Raw genomic sequence first — 15,347 nt, 5'->3', positions numbered from 1 at the left:
TAGGGGATTCGCTAGAGGTTCGGGAGAACCTCTAGCTAAGATTCTGTGCAGTTTGGAGAACCCCCAAATCTCACACCTGGCTGCCCCCCCCTCCCAGGAGTCCCCATGCGGCCCGGTTTGGCTGCAGATAAGTGCGGGGCGTGCGCGGAGGCTCAGGGAGGTTGAAAAACCTGCCTACCGGAAGTTCAAGAACGGGCCTACCGGAAGTTCAGGAAGTCCAGAGCCTGGGGAGGCCGTTTTCGCCCTCCCGGAGGCTCGAAAAGAGCGTCCGGAGCCAGGGGAGGGCAAAAACACCCCGCTGTGATGCAGGAGGCCAACTAGGCCAGTGTTTCTCAACCTTGGCAACTTGAAGATGTCCGGACTTCAACTCTCAGAATCCCCCAGCCAGCATTCGCTGGCTGGGGATTCTGTGAGTTGAAGTCCAGACATCTTCAAGTTACCAAGGTTGAGAAACACCGAACTAGGCCATACTGACCATGGCCACGCCCGTCCAGCAACCAGACAGAGAAGTCCTTGCCCAAAACTTTTGAAGCCCACCCCTCTACGGGGTCTCATGGTCCTCTTCCTTTGATGTTGTAGGAGGAGGAGGTGGGTGGAGAATAAAAGGAAACGGGCTCTCTTGTGTGTTCATCTTGACATTTCCAATGTCAGTTAAGTGTCCCTAAAACGTTGCACTAGAGAGACTGACGTGGGCGGCTAAGCAGGGAGACGCTCCGGATACGAAAAGCTTTTAAGGCCAGGATAAAAAGATTGGGGGCTTTTGCCTAAGAGGAGAAAGGAAGAATTCCGAAGCAGACAACAAGCAGGAAAGTTGATTTTCAAGTTTGTCCCGAGACAGCAAGGAGTTCACTTTCCTGCTTTGTTTGGCAAATATTTTATCTCCCTAAATACATGCCCGGGGGCTGTTTTCTTGGGAGGCTTATGTTTTCCATACCTTTCTTGATAACAGCGTTTTGATTAACCCATCACACTGAGTGACAGTCATTGGAGGAGGAAGGCAGTGTTAACGTCAGCACATAAAATCAGAAGAAGTTGGTAGCACAGTTTCCAGCTAACACATTTTTGTTAAAAAGCACAAGTGTTTGTAAGTTGTATTTGACTTTAAAAAAACAAAAAACATCAGGATGTTCCTGCTTTACTCTCCTGGGGCAGCAAGAGTATGAAATCCAATATTTTTTTTTGAGAACTTGAGGTTGGGAAAAAAAATGGGTTATGCTATGAATCACTTCCCTTTATATTACAAAGTCTTAGTGAATTGTGGTAAACAAGGCCCTATCAGGGTCAGTGCGCTGGAGAGGAAAAAATAAAATAAAAATAAAAACTCAGGAGATGAAACTATCTGGGAAATAAATCTTAACGAAAAATAGTCCATGCCGTAAAGACGCCATTCAAAAAGGGGGAACATCTGCTATCTCGATCCACAGCAGTACACGAAATGGCTAAACGCCACCAAAGAAACCCCCCCACCCTAAGAAGATCTTGGGGAGAAAAAATTGGAACTCGGTTATTATATATGCTGACTGCGGCGAGAATCTCTACGTGCAAGAATGGAAAGATACAATAATTCCCACAATGGAAGAACGGACGGAGCTGGAAGATATGGCAAAATAACTGTTTTAATTTTAAAAGAAAGATCGCTTGCTTCTACTTAGAAACAGCTACAGCTGGACTTCGTGCTTGAAACAAAAGAAAAGAAAACTCTGATTTTGGATTTTGATGATTAGATTACGTTTATTACAGCAATGGCTGTTACTTACTAAATCTGTAAAATAAAAGTTGGCTGCAACTGTGTTTTGTGTTTGACTGCACTGCAAAATTTGGCCAATTTCTGTTAAGCTGTATGCAAAATTAAGCAAACTTTAACTGCCCAATGATAATCCAGCACCAAATGCGATAGAATATTCTGTTTGTCTTCTGCTTTAATTTTTTAAAACTATTATTATTGCTTAAGTTCTTTTATTGGTAATGCTGGTGGGTGATCGTAATCAAATCGAATGGGGTTTTGATGATTAGATCAGGTTTGTTATCAAAACAGCTAGAACTTACTAAATGTGTAAAGTAAAAACTTGAGGTTGTAAACTGTATTTTATATTTGACTGCACTGATAATAGTTGCAAGTCCCTTTTTTCCCTTTTTACTTCGCATTCCACTTCGCTTCTTCTTCTTTTTTTAATCTTTTGTTTCTATTTGTATTTTATATTACAGGTAATCCTCGATTTATGACCACAATTGAGCCCCAAATTTATGCTGCTAAGCGAGACATTTTGTTAAGCGACTTTGGCCCTGTTTTACGAGCTTTCTTGCCACAGTTGTTAATTGAATCCACCGAAGTTGTTACGTAAGTAACAGAATTGTTAAGTGAATCTGCCTTCCTCATTGACTTGGCTCGTCAGAAGGTCGGGAAACGGGGATCACGTGACCTCGGGACACTGCGCCCGTCATAAATACGAGCCTCTGAATTTTTAGCGCGGGTGATCATGGGATGCAGTAACGGTTGTGAAAAATGGTCCACTGTTTTCAGTGCCGTCGTAACTCTGAACGGTCACTAAATGAATTGTTGTGAGTTGTATTATGCCTGTATAATAAACTTCAATTAAAAAAAAAAAAAAACACCCCCCTCCAAAAGCAAAAGGAGATTCAACAGGACTCAGTTTAACCATGCCAGAATTTATCGCTGAGTCGGGATTTTGAGTACCCATACTTTTTGGAGTATGACGCACCTTTTTCCCCTCAAAAAAGAGGATGAAAATCTGGGTGCATCTTATACACTGAAATAGCATTTTTTTTGCCTCCTGAAACCATGCCCCCTTCCTCAAAATGGCCATGCATAGCCTTTAGGAGCCTTGCAGAGTGCTCCTGGGGGGCTGGGAGGGCAGAAATGAGTGAAAAATGGGCCTTTTTTGCCCCCTCCCGCCCCCAGCTGCACTCTATAAGTTTCCTAAAGAGTGTCCATGCCCTTTTTCTGAAAAAAAATGGGGTGTTTTTTGCTCATTTTTGCCCCCCCCCGAGCACTCTACAAGCCTCTTAAAGGCTATTCATGCCCTTTTTTTGGGGGGGGGGAGTGCAAAAACTTTTTTAAAAAATTTGCCTCTTCAAAGCCCTGCTGCGTCTTATACTCCAAAAATACAGTAAGTGGAAAGAATCTAGAAAACCAGTGATGGTGAACCTTTTTGGCACCAAGTGCTGGAAAAGAAAGCGTGTGCTCATCTGGGCCACAACTTGGAAGAGGAGCCAGAACAGTGTTTCTCAACCTTGGCAACTTGAAGATGTCCGGACTTCAACTCCTAGAATTCCCCAGCCAGCGAATGCTGGCTGGGGAATTCTGGGAGTTGAAGTCCGGACATCTTCAAGTTGCCAAGGTTGAGAAACACTGAGCCAGAAGGAGCACTAGAAAATGAACTTCTGGTTTCTGGCACATGAATGCGCACCAGCCAAGTGGTCTTCCGATTACTGGTATGCATGCAAGCGCGGCAATCAGCTGGCGGGCACGCATGCTCATGCTGGAAAACGGAAGACCGGCTCTTCCAGTTTCCGGCACTGCCACGGGCACGAAGGCCAGCTGATTGTCATGCACACATGCGTGCCAGAACCCCAAAAGAGGAACAGGCGACGCTGGGCGTGCCAGGCAACATGGTTCCGTGTGCCACTTCGATCACGCGTGCTGTAGGTTTGACATCATGGGTCTAGGCAGAAGCACGGACCATCTGCCTCGAAACCTCCAAACCGTGAAAGTACGGCAATCCCCCGACTGTCACATTTATTTATTTATTTTTAGCCCGTTGACAAATGGCAGGTCTGACAACTCACTTTTCCTTTTAAGATATTTCTAACTTTCTTCGCCGTGGCAGGCAACAAAATTGATTAAACCCAGCCCGGGGATTTGACACTCCGGCCGACGAGCTTCTATTTGTTGATTACTATTGATTTTCTTTGATGCTTCATTTTAAAAATCAATAGCCGGGAAGAAAAATAGGCCTGGTTTAGACGTACTTAAACCTGCTATTGTGCGCTGGGAGAGGGCAGAGTTTTTGGCAGGGCTCTGGCGTCCAATTAGGAAGAAAGCTCTTAACAGGTGAAAGGCAGGGGCCGGATCAATACGCCGTTTTCTTCCTCAATCAGAGAAAGTGGCCATAAATTAGACTCATCAGTGGTGTTTTCAAGATGTTCCTAGAGCAAATAACTTCAAAAGGGTTTTGCATTTTTCCCGGTTTTTCACAGCAGCTTTTCTGAAGGGCACGAATAAATACATTTAAGCCGTTTCATGCGAAGGAATGAAATAAATTTAAGCCTTTTTGTGCAAAAAAACAAATGGGAAACAAAATCAATCCATCCATCCATCCATCCTACCTACCTACCTACCCTACCTACCTACCTACCTACCTACCTACCTACCTACATACATACATACATACATACATACCAACCAAGAGCCGAGGTGGCGCAGTGCTTAGGGTGCAGCACTGCAGGCCACTTCAGCTGACTATTATCTGCAGTTCAGCGGTTCTAATCTCACTGGCTCAAGGTTGACTCAGCCTTCCATCCTTCCGAGGTGGGTAAAATGAGGACCCGGATTGTTGTTGGGGACAATATGCTGACTCTGTAAACCGCTTAGAGAGGGCTGAAAGCCCTATGAAGCGGTATAGAAGTCTAACTGCTATTGCTATTGCTAACCAAGCAACCAACCTACCAATCATCTCTTCTTTTGCATGAAAAGGCTTAAATTATAAATAATATTACATATATACGTATACAGGTAGCCATTATGACCACAGTTGAGCCCAAAATTCCTGTTGCTAAATGAAACATTTGTAAAGTGAGTTTTGCCCCACTTTACGACCTTCCTTGCCGCAGCTGTTAAGTGAATCCCTGCATTCACACGGTTGCTCAGTGAATCCAGCTTCCCCGTTGACTTTGCCGCTCAGGAGGTCGCAAAAGGGGACCACATCACCCCGACGGGATGCTGCGACCGTCATAAATTTGAGACAGTTGCCAAGCGTCTGAATCTTGAGCGTGTGACTACGGGGGATGCTGCAACGGTAATCGTTAAGTGTGAAAAACTGTCCTACGTTTTTTTTTTTCAGTGCTGTTGTAAATTTGAACTAAATGAACAGTTGTAATTGGAAGACACACTGTGTGTGTTTGTGTGTGTGTGTGTGTGTGTGTGTGTGTGTGTGTGTACACCAGTGGTGGGATTCACTTACCTTCCCTACTGGTTCGCAAATGAGCATGCGCTCACAAGCCCCGTATCTGCACATGAGGAGCACCACCTTCTGCGCATGCGCAGTGCTCGCACATTACGTCAAGGGGATGGGGGCGGAGCTTCCCACAGCCACCGCTACCAGTTCGTTGGAACCGGAGAGAACCGGCTGAATGCCACCTCTGGTATATACGTAGGGGGGGGAGGGAGTGTTTCCAAAGCCGATACCTTGAGTTCATCCGTGCCTTCAATTTCTTGGCTTTCTTTTTTGCCCTCTGCCTCTCTTCCCCGTCTTTCCCAGGCTCGGAGGGAACCGTGTTTTCTACCACAATGTCCACGATGTATTTCTTTAAGGACAGGTGTTCCTAGAAGAAAGGGGAGAGCAAGGGGAACACTGAAAAGATTGTACCCCACCTGTGCTTCTGTTCCTGCACCCTAAAAATGGGAAACCTACCATTCAAAAGCCACAGAGTATTAAGACAAGTAGGTGTCGGAATACATTTCTGTTTACAAGAGCACTGTGAAGCGGTATATAAGTCTAAGTGCTGTTGCTATCTTTCCTTCCTTCCTTCCTTCCTTCCTTCCTTCCTTCCTTCCTTCCTTCCTTCCTTCCTTCCTTCCTTCCTTGCCTGCCTAGTGGTTAGAATGCAACATTGCAGGCTAACTTTGCCAACTGCCAGCAGTTCGATCCCGACCGGCTGAAGGTTGACTTCCTTCCTTCTTTCCTTCTTTCCTTCCTTCCTTCCTTCCTTCCCTTCCTTCTTTCCTTCCTTTCCTTCTTTCCTGCCTGCCTAGTGGTTAGAATGCAACAGTGCAGGCTAACTTCGCCCACAGTCTAGATTTCGATCCTGACCGGCTGAAGGTTGACTCAGCCTTCCATCCTTACAAGGTCAGTAAAATGAGGACCCAGATTGTTGGGGGCAAATATGCTGACTCTGTAAACTGCTTAGAGAGGGCCGTGAAGTGCTATGTGAAGTCCTTAGAAAGGACCTGGGATAACAGATCTGGATATAACACCATGAAACATCCATATCTGCCTATCCCAGGTCCTATCCCAATGCCAAACCCAGTCTGGACATCTGGCTGACTATGCAATGAATGATGATAATGATGATGATTGTACAGTTTATTGATATTGAAGTGTACAGTTTATTGATATCGCTGTACCAGGAGATGCCAGAGTCAAAGCAAAAAAAAACCTGGAAAAAAAAATCACAAAATATTTTGAACTGGCTATCGAAACTACACTTCTATGGATGAAGCATGTAACAGTGATGTCCATTGTCATCGGGGCACTTGGTACCACGTCCAAGAATTTTGCAAAACACATCAATAAATTGCAGCTTCCTGCAATAAACACCAGTGGAGCTGCAAAAAAACCCTGCAACTCGGAACATCGTATATTTTAAGAAGACACTTGGTTGATACCTAGGACGCCGGCAGCAACCCGTATCAACCATCAGAAGCAGTCAATGGTATTTGTGTTGCATTTTTGAATGTTTAGTTGACTGAGTTTCATGTTTAATGAATAAAATATATATAATAATAACAACAACACAATAATAATAAACAACGATTTGGATTCTATGCTGTGATCTTTGTCAATAGAATTTTCCAACGACCGAGACAGGTTTTGTGATTCAGTATGGAAACCTTGTCTGGAATTGACCTCTCCGATGGAGTAATTTTGGTTGCGTGGCAGGCAGCTCTTACCCATTCTAGGCTTAAAACAAAAACGTGTCAAAGATCAAGTGTATGTTATCCGACGTGTCAAGTGCAGGAGGCTAAAGGTGAAATTTCATTAGGTCAGAGGTAGTATAAATAAAAATCTTATACATCAGAGAAGAAGGGTCATTTCATATGAAGGCATCAGAGGTGAAAAGCAATAACTTTAAGTAGGAATAGTTCGTCCAGCTAGAGGTGCCTCCATTGATTAAAAATAAAATGGGGAAGAGAGAGAAGTAAAACTAAGCTGACTCAACCACATTTTTTATTCCTGTATTTTCAAATTTCACTCTTTTAAGCACGCAAATCGTACGTGTGGCCGTGAGGGATGTAAATTTTGCCCAGAGCTGTACGTAGTAAGAAAGACCACATTATATTAGAATTTATCATAATACTTTGCTGACCGTTAACCGATGAAAACAAATTAACTCAACAAACAACAGGGTACTTCCAGATTCCAAGGAAAATGGGGCACATTCAGAAAAGGCCCCACGCTCTCGGGAGAATTAAAGATTAAAGAAAGGCTTCTTCTGTTCACTATGTCCTGCAGGAGTGCGCGATCTTAAACAGAGTCTGTCCACGACAGAGAGTTTCTTTCAGGCTTCCTCGGGAATACCCAAGTGTTCATGGGTCGTATCAAAAGACCCATTGACCACAGCAACCACGAGTAAAGGAACCACCAGAGGATGTCGGTAGAATCCACCAAGCCAACTCCAAAGACACAGCAGCATAGCTTGCCACCACGGGTTCACCCAGCCACTGGATTCCGACAATGAGCTGGGAGCGAATCGGTTCGCCCCAACAATCAGCTGGGCCCACCTGCCCGCCCGAGCTATTCTCCTACCTTTATCTCAGCTGATTTGCGCAGCAGAGCAGATTGCTGCACGAATCAGCTGTGTTACTCCTCCGAAGAAACCCGGAAGTGAAGATTTGCGCACGGAAAATCATGAGATCACCAAACCGGTTCTTAAACTGGCACGATCCCACCACGGCCTGCAACTGGTATCTCTCCATCTTCTTGCCTCTGAGTAGGACAATGCAGTGAACATGCCTTCCTCAAATGCTTCCACTCTTCTGGCTGGTTATTTAGCAGTACAGTTAACAACCTATCTCTGAATCCTCAAATTCATTGATGTGCTGTGTTAAGATCGAGGCTCTAACCCAGATTTTCTCAACCTGGGCACCTTTAAGATGTGTGAAACTCCCAGAATTCCTTAGCCAATTCTGGGAATTGAAGTCCACGTATCTTAAAAGTTATCCAGGCTGAGAAACACTGCTTTAATCTGCTGCCTGTTACACTATTCTGGATTACAAATCTTCCAGCAATTGTGGCTTTCCTTAGAAAATACAGAATAGGTGAGTTGGAAGGGACCTTGGAGGTCTTCTACGCCAACCCCTTGCTCAAACAGGAAGCCCTAGACCATTTCAGACAAATGGCTGTCCAATCTCTTCTTAAAAAACTTTCAGTGTTGGAGCATTCACATCTTCTGGAGGCAAGCTGTTCCACTGGGTAATTGTCCTCCCTGTTAGGGAACTCCTCCCGAGTCCAATTGGATCAAGGCTGTGCCAACATAACAACCATTTCCTTGTTGGATACCTTGTCAGATGCCGTCAGCCAGACAATGTTGGCTGGCGGCTCCCCGGAGGAGAGCCTTCTCTGTGGCTGCTCTGACCCTTTGGAATGAGCTACCCCCAGAGATCCAGACCTTACCCGCTCTCATGGACTTCAGGAAAGCTGTTAAAACCTGGCTATTCCGGCAGGCCTGGGGCTGTTGACCTCACTGTTGAGGTCCAGCCCCGATTAGAACGAATGCGTGTCTTGTGATTTTAAATCTATCTTTTTTTATTATTTCTTTCTTCCTCTTCTTTTTGTAAGCCGCCTGGAGTCCTTCGGGATTGGGCGGCATATAAATTTTATTAATAAATAAATAATAAATAAATTGAGGGAAAATATAGAGAGAAGGCTTACCACTTCTTCATCGGAGAGTTCTCGTCCTTGGATGCTGCTGTTCTCTCTCACCGTTTGTTGATGTTTTTTCCCCTTAATGTGGCTAAAGAGATACACCTCCGAGGAAATCTGGAAAGGGTGTGACATTTGCTCAGTTCATTTGTGCCAAAACTTGAGAAAGCCAACTCGACATGTTGTGGCTAGTCCAGCTGCTACAGGGGAGAAGATGGACCCAGCTGGGCACAGAGGAGATGGTTCTCCATTGTCCTTCACTGTTTTTTCTCCAGGCCAGATATTGAGGTGTCCCTTCCCAATTTGCACCCTTCAGAACTGAAGAAGCTCCTTGGAGGAGAAGCGAAATGTTTTCCAAGGAAAGAAACGAGAAAGTCCAGTCGCCTTTTGGAAAAGCACCTTTGACCCTGGTTGATGGGGAGGACCTCCCATCGATATTGAATCAACCCAGCCTAACTGGCAAAGTTCAAGGCCTGACACATCTGGAGGAGGGGGCCAACTGGGAAGGGGTGCCTCAACATCTGGCTCAGGGGAAAGCAGTGAGGAGTATCTTCTCCTCTGCAGAAATGCCTTGTCTCAGAGGATCTCTGCAGGGAAGAAATGGCAGGGAAGATCTACTCTCTCCTTTGAGTGATCCTCACCGTGAAGGCAACATCGTGAAGGTGGCGCAGTGGTTAGAGTGCAGTACTGCAGGCTACTTCTGCTGATCACCGGCTGCCAGCAGTTTGGCAGTTCGATTCTCACTGGCTCAAGGCTAACTCAGTCTTCCATCCTTCCGTGGTCATTAAAACGAGGAGCCAAATGATTGTTGTGGGCAAATAGGCTGGCTCTATAAACCGCTTAGAGAGGGCTGCAGAAGCACTGGGAAGCGTCATATAAGTCTAAGGGCTATCCGGGCACAGCTGAGAAGGCCTCGATGGCTGAGGCACATTTTGGTCTCAAGAGGCTAGTAAGAGGGAGAGTCCTACCACAACATTGCAGAGGGAACACTGCTTCTTTCGCTCGTAGGGGGTGAGTTTGGGCGCGTAGTCCGTGTTGGCGTGTCTTCCGCTGCTTAACTCGGCGGCTTTTTCTTTCCTCTGCTCGATCTGCTCCATGTGCCTCCGGATGCTCTCATCGTGCTGCGTGTGATCGAAAGAGAAGGGGGCGCGTCCCAAGACTGACTGAAAGGTTAACAGCAGGCCTGACGGAGATCTCTAGGCCGGGGGTCCTCAACCTTAACTTCACGCCCTTTTTTAAATACCTTTTGGGGTTGCAAACAAACCATGGCCACCCACCCCCAAGATTAAACTCAAGATTTAAATCATAACTTTGCTTCCAGCCTTCGCAGACCCCTTGTGTCATTGTGCTCCCCCCCACACCTGGGGGTCCACAGGTTGAGAACCGCTGCGCTGTGACTTTATGGAGATGTCACTCTAGTCCATACCTTCAACTGGATCTTTTTCTGGAGCTCCTCCATGGCTTCTTGCTGGGCTGCGGTCAGAGCAGCTAATCTCTCTTCCCGGTCTCTACATAAAGAGCAGAGACATGGAAAAAATGAAGGCTCTCGATTGGATCAACACCTTTTCCAGAGTTGCAAAAATCCAGAAACTCTTCTTGTGTGTGCCTCCTTCTCTCCATTCATCCAGTAGATCCAACATATTCCAATGCCTTTATGGGTGTCTCTGTTTTCTAGGGTTAGGCCCAGAGGTGGGATTCAGCAGGTTCTGACCAGTTCTGGAGAACCGGTAGCGGAAATTTTGAGTAGTTCGGAGAACCGGTAAATACCACCTCTGGCTGGCCATGCCCCCATCTATTCTCTGACTTCCGAGTCCCAGCTGATTGGGAGGAAATGGGGATTTTACAGTATCCTTCCCCTGCCACACCTACCAAGCCACGCCCACAGAACCCGTAGTAAACAATTTTGAACCCACCACTGGTTAGACCCCAATAAATGAATTTAGCATTTGCATATTCCATTTGCAAATATTTCTCAATCACAGCAATTTTAAGAAGGGTGGACTTCGACTCCCAGGATCTCCCAGCCTCCGGGAATCGAAGTCCACGCATCTTAAAATTGGCGAGGTTGAAAAACACCGACCGAAACTCTCGGGTTGGAATTAAAATAAAAACTGGAAGTGGTTTCACAAAGGCTACCTGGCCCGTTCCCGAGCTGCATCTTCCCGGGCTTTCTCCTTCTCCTGCCTCTGCTGCTCAATCCGAGCTTCTTGCCCTTTCCTCTTCATTAGCAGCTCTTCCACGCGGGCCTGGCGCTCCGCTTCCAACACTCTCTTCCGTTCCTAGAGGGCAAACAATTCGCTTGTTAAATATGGAGACCCTAAACGGTTTGCACAATGATAGAGAAAGGACAGAAGCTTTGGGATGGGTGGATGGATGGAAGGATAGATGGATGGAAGGATAGATCACTGATGGATGGATAAAACATTGATGGATGGATGGAAGGATAGATCATTGATGGATGGATAGATGGATGGATGGAAGGAAGGATAGATCATTGATGGATGGAAGGATAGATCATTGATGGATGGATGGATGATTGATTGATGGTTGGATGGAGACAGCTAGAAAATGGGAGGAAAGAGATAGCTAGACAATGGATGGATAGATGGACAGATAAATTATAGATAGATAGATAGATAGATAGATAGATAGATAGATAGATAGATAGATAGATAGCAGGTAAGGGCTCAGTGGCTAAGACGCTGAGCTTGTCGATCAGAAAGGTCAGCAGTTTGGTGGTTCGAATCCCTAGCGCCGCGTAACGGAGTGAGCTCCCGTGACTTGTCCCAGCTTCTGCCAACCTAGCAGTTCGAAAGCACGTAAAAAATGCAAGTAGAAAAATAGGAACCACCTTTGGTGGGAAGGGAACAGCGTTCCATGCACCTTCGGTGTTTAGTCATGCCGGCCACATGACCACGAAGATGTCTTCGGACAGCGCTGGCTCTTTGGCTTTGAAACGGAGATGGGCACCGCCCCCTAGAGTCGGGAACGACTAGCACATGTGTGCGAGGGGAACCTTTACCTTTACACAGTAGGTAGGCAGATCGACAGACAGACAGATGGATATCATCATGTTGAGTTAGTTCCATGCAGGCTAGCTAGCTGATTCAGAGCTTAGTAGGATTTTAGAGTGAGAAGACAAGGAAGAGAAGAAAAAAAGAAGAGAAGGAAAAGGAAGAGAAGGAAAAGGAAGAGAGATGGAAAAGGAAGAGAAGGAAAAGGAAGAAGAAGAAAAAGAATAAGAGAAGGAAAAGGAAAAGGAAGAGAAGAGAAAGGAAGAGAGAGAAGGAAAAGAGAAGAGAGAAGGAGAGATAGGAAAAGAGAAGGATGAAAGAAGAGAAGGAAAAGGAAGACAAGGAAACGAAAGAGAGAAGGAAAAGGAAGAGAGATGGAAAAGGATGAGAAGGAAAAGGATGAGGAGGAAAAGGAAGAGAAGGAAAAGGAAGACAAGGAAAAGGAAGACAAGGAAAAGGATGAGGAGGAAAAGGAAGAGAAGGATAAGGAAGAGAGAAGGAAAAGGAAGAGAAGGGAGGGGAAGACAGGCTACCACAATAGTGTTCCAAAGAAGGACACTAATAAGGCAAAGCACTAAGCCATGAAAAGCTCCTCTCTGCCTTGTTCTCCTCGCTTCTACATCTCCTTCTACTAGGCTTTGTGAAGTTAAGGGGTACCTGGACAGCTTCGTCCCGAGCTTGCTTCTCTTCCTGCCTCCGTTGGCGCTCTTCCTGCAATTCGTTCAGTCTCTGCTCGTATTCTTTCAGTTTGGACAAGACATCGTGGCGCTTATTCTGGGCTTCCAACGTGTTTATGAATGCAATTTCGTTCACCTGCCAAAGAGGGAATCGGGGAACGCTTGATAAATTGGGCGGGAGCAAAATAAAACACATTAAGACGGTTGTACGTCAATCGGTTATGGGAATTGAAGTCATTGGGTGAACTTAAGCACGAGCGGCTGGAGAACTCCAGGAGCTGAAGTCCACCCGCCTTCATGTTGCCATCCCTGCCTTAAGGGAACCAGAGAAGATCTGTGGGGTTCTTGAGGCTCTCTGAGCTTGGCTGTTTTCTTGCAGACATTTCACTGCCCAACGAGCAGAGAAAATTTAGATGGGAACGAATGAAATGTCTGTTAAGATCTCTGGATCTGGACCTCTGAGGGATCCCCAAGCAAAGAAGTGCTCAAGTCCTCCACCACATCACCAGATCAAAGTGATTTGTGCAACGCGCTTCCTTTTTGTGCAAAATGCCCCCTAGCTGGATTTCTGAGGAGCCTCGCTTCCCGAGAATGAATTCGCTGGCTTGGGATGGAGAAACACCATCCCAACGCACACCGATTCCCTAAGCCGGGGACGGCGAAACTTTTTGGCACCGAGTGCCCAAACCAGAACGCACATCCATGCATGTGCATGAGTGCGCAATGGAGCCCCGGAAATCCGAAGAGCCAGCTGGTCAGTGCGCATGCATGCATGTATTGAATTGAATTGATTATATTTCTATGCTGCCCTTTTCCCCGAAGGGGACTCAGGGCGGCTCACAACCCAAGTCAAGGGGGGGTGGTGCATGTGCCGGTCAACTGGTCTCTGGGTTTCTGGCATGCGCCTATGCGGTGGCCAGCTGGCTTTAGGCCTTCCAGCATGCACATGCATGCAGGCCAACTGGTCTTCATGTGCGCCGGAGCACCGAAAACCCCAAGACCAGCCTGGGTTTTGGCCATTTCCAGGCCATTTTTGGAAGCATTTCCAGGGTGTTTTCTGGCACTCTGGGCCCGCGAAGACCAGCTGGCCAATGCGTATGTGGGGGCCAGAAACCAGAAAAGCAGCTGGTCAGCCCACATGCACATGCCAGAAACCTGAAGAGCAGTTCGCGTGCCCACAGAGAGGGCTCTGTGTGTCATCTCTGGCACGTGTGCCCTAAGTTCGCCATCACGGATTCCCTAAGTCTTTCTCCTCCTTTAAAAACTCATCTTCACTTGCACCCTACTCCGTTCCCACTTCCTCTGGCTTCCTCTCTCGGCTCCTGCCCTCCAGCCGCCACATCTGCAGAAGGAGAGCGCAGGGCAAGAGAAAGACACTGGATATTTCTGTCCTGAGCTGAACGCCGGACACGGAGGCTACGCGGCCTCTCTGGACTCTTTACGATTTTCGCACCATTTACAGCCGTGTCGAACATCCCCAGACAGAGTGCGACTTTCCGCTTTGATTGCCGCGTGGAACACATTTGCAGGGCGGATTTTCTTGCAGCTCACTGAGCGGATGGCGATGGGAGGTGGGCAGGAAAAGAGGAACAGCTGTGAAAGTCCCAGCCTTCTTTTCCTTTGCCCCCCACCCTCCCCTCCTTCCCCACCAGCAGCTCTGACCCAATTAGCCACGCGATCTCGGGGTGCAAAGGGCCGGGGATCTCTCGCGCCCAGCTGAACCGATGCAATGCTTTAGCACATCTGCTAAAGTGGGAATTATGACAGGTCGGGTTGTTAATCTGATTGCCGGGGTCACCCGGGATTAAGGAAACCGGGGCCCGCAGGTGAAAGAAACAACAGCAGCTCCAAGGGATGGGGCAGGAGCAGCCAGAAGGCTAATGGACTTATCCAAGGGTGTCTTCTTAAGGGCTTCCAGAGCATTAAAAACATGACTTTTCGAAAATAGCACCCGGTGTGTACACACGCACAGACCCTTGAAAGTCACTGTCCCCCCGTGGAAGCGAAAACCACCCCTCACCATAGCACAAATCAACTCTCCACATCACAGAATGTATAGGATGGCTCTGCCTTCTGGTTGTATCGAATGGACACAAGGGGAGCACATTTTAAAAAGAACGACAGAAAAAAGCAGCTCTGAGTTAAGATGCCAAACCAAGTGAGAGAGAAACCTGGGAGCAAAAGTTCATCTCTCTCTCTCTAACGGAAAGGCTTTTCCCATCAAATCTAAGTGGCTGGGCTTATTTCACTTAAAAAATAATAGAATAGAATAGCAGAGTTGGAAGGGACCTTGGAGGTCTTCTAGTCCAACCCCCTGCCTAGGCAGGAAACCCTACACCACTTCAGACAAAGGGTTATCCAACATCTTCCAGTGTTGGAGCATTCATAATGTTGATAGGTTCTCTTCAAGGAGATGAACCTAGTGATAAAAAGGGCAGAGAGAAAACGGGGCCTTTGGTGGGAACAGTTCAGTGGTGGGATTCAGCCGGGGCAAAAACAAGCGGAAAAACAGCATTTTTGCAAAAATAGGTTCTTTTTTTGCCAAAAAAAAGGGCATGCATAACCTTTAGGAGACTTGTAGAGAGCTCCTGGGGGCTAAGGGGGCAAAAAACGAGCAAACAACAGCCCATTTTTCACTTGTTTTTGCCCTTCCCAGCCCCCAGAAGTACTTTGCAGACCTCCCACACCCTCTGCACGTCCATTTATGTGAAGGGGGCTGGGTTTCCGGAGGGTAAAAATGCTGCATTTAATGTATAAGATGCACCCAGATTTTC

The 15,347-nt window shown here is 46.7% G+C and overlaps 1 protein-coding gene across 1 annotated transcript in view; it reads right to left on the bottom strand.

Annotated features, from left to right (window-relative positions):
* SCAPER (S-phase cyclin A associated protein in the ER) overlaps positions 1-15,347 on the bottom strand; it is a 97,344-nt gene that overhangs the window by 49,209 nt on the left and 32,788 nt on the right. Inside the window, exons 16-21 of the mRNA XM_032233354.1 lie at positions 12,554-12,709; positions 11,019-11,161; positions 10,309-10,390; positions 9,851-10,003; positions 8,892-8,999; positions 5,426-5,562 (exon numbers count right to left, since the gene is read on the bottom strand). Coding sequence (XP_032089245.1) covers positions 5,426-5,562; positions 8,892-8,999; positions 9,851-10,003; positions 10,309-10,390; positions 11,019-11,161; positions 12,554-12,709 — 779 coding nt within the window. The remainder of the gene's footprint in view (positions 1-5,425; positions 5,563-8,891; positions 9,000-9,850; positions 10,004-10,308; positions 10,391-11,018; positions 11,162-12,553; positions 12,710-15,347) is intronic.

The sequence above is a fragment of the Thamnophis elegans genome, chromosome 16, assembly GCF_009769535.1.
Source record: "Thamnophis elegans isolate rThaEle1 chromosome 16, rThaEle1.pri, whole genome shotgun sequence".
NCBI lineage: Eukaryota > Metazoa > Chordata > Lepidosauria > Squamata > Colubridae > Thamnophis > Thamnophis elegans.
This window is presented reverse-complemented; position numbering and strand designations above follow the sequence as displayed.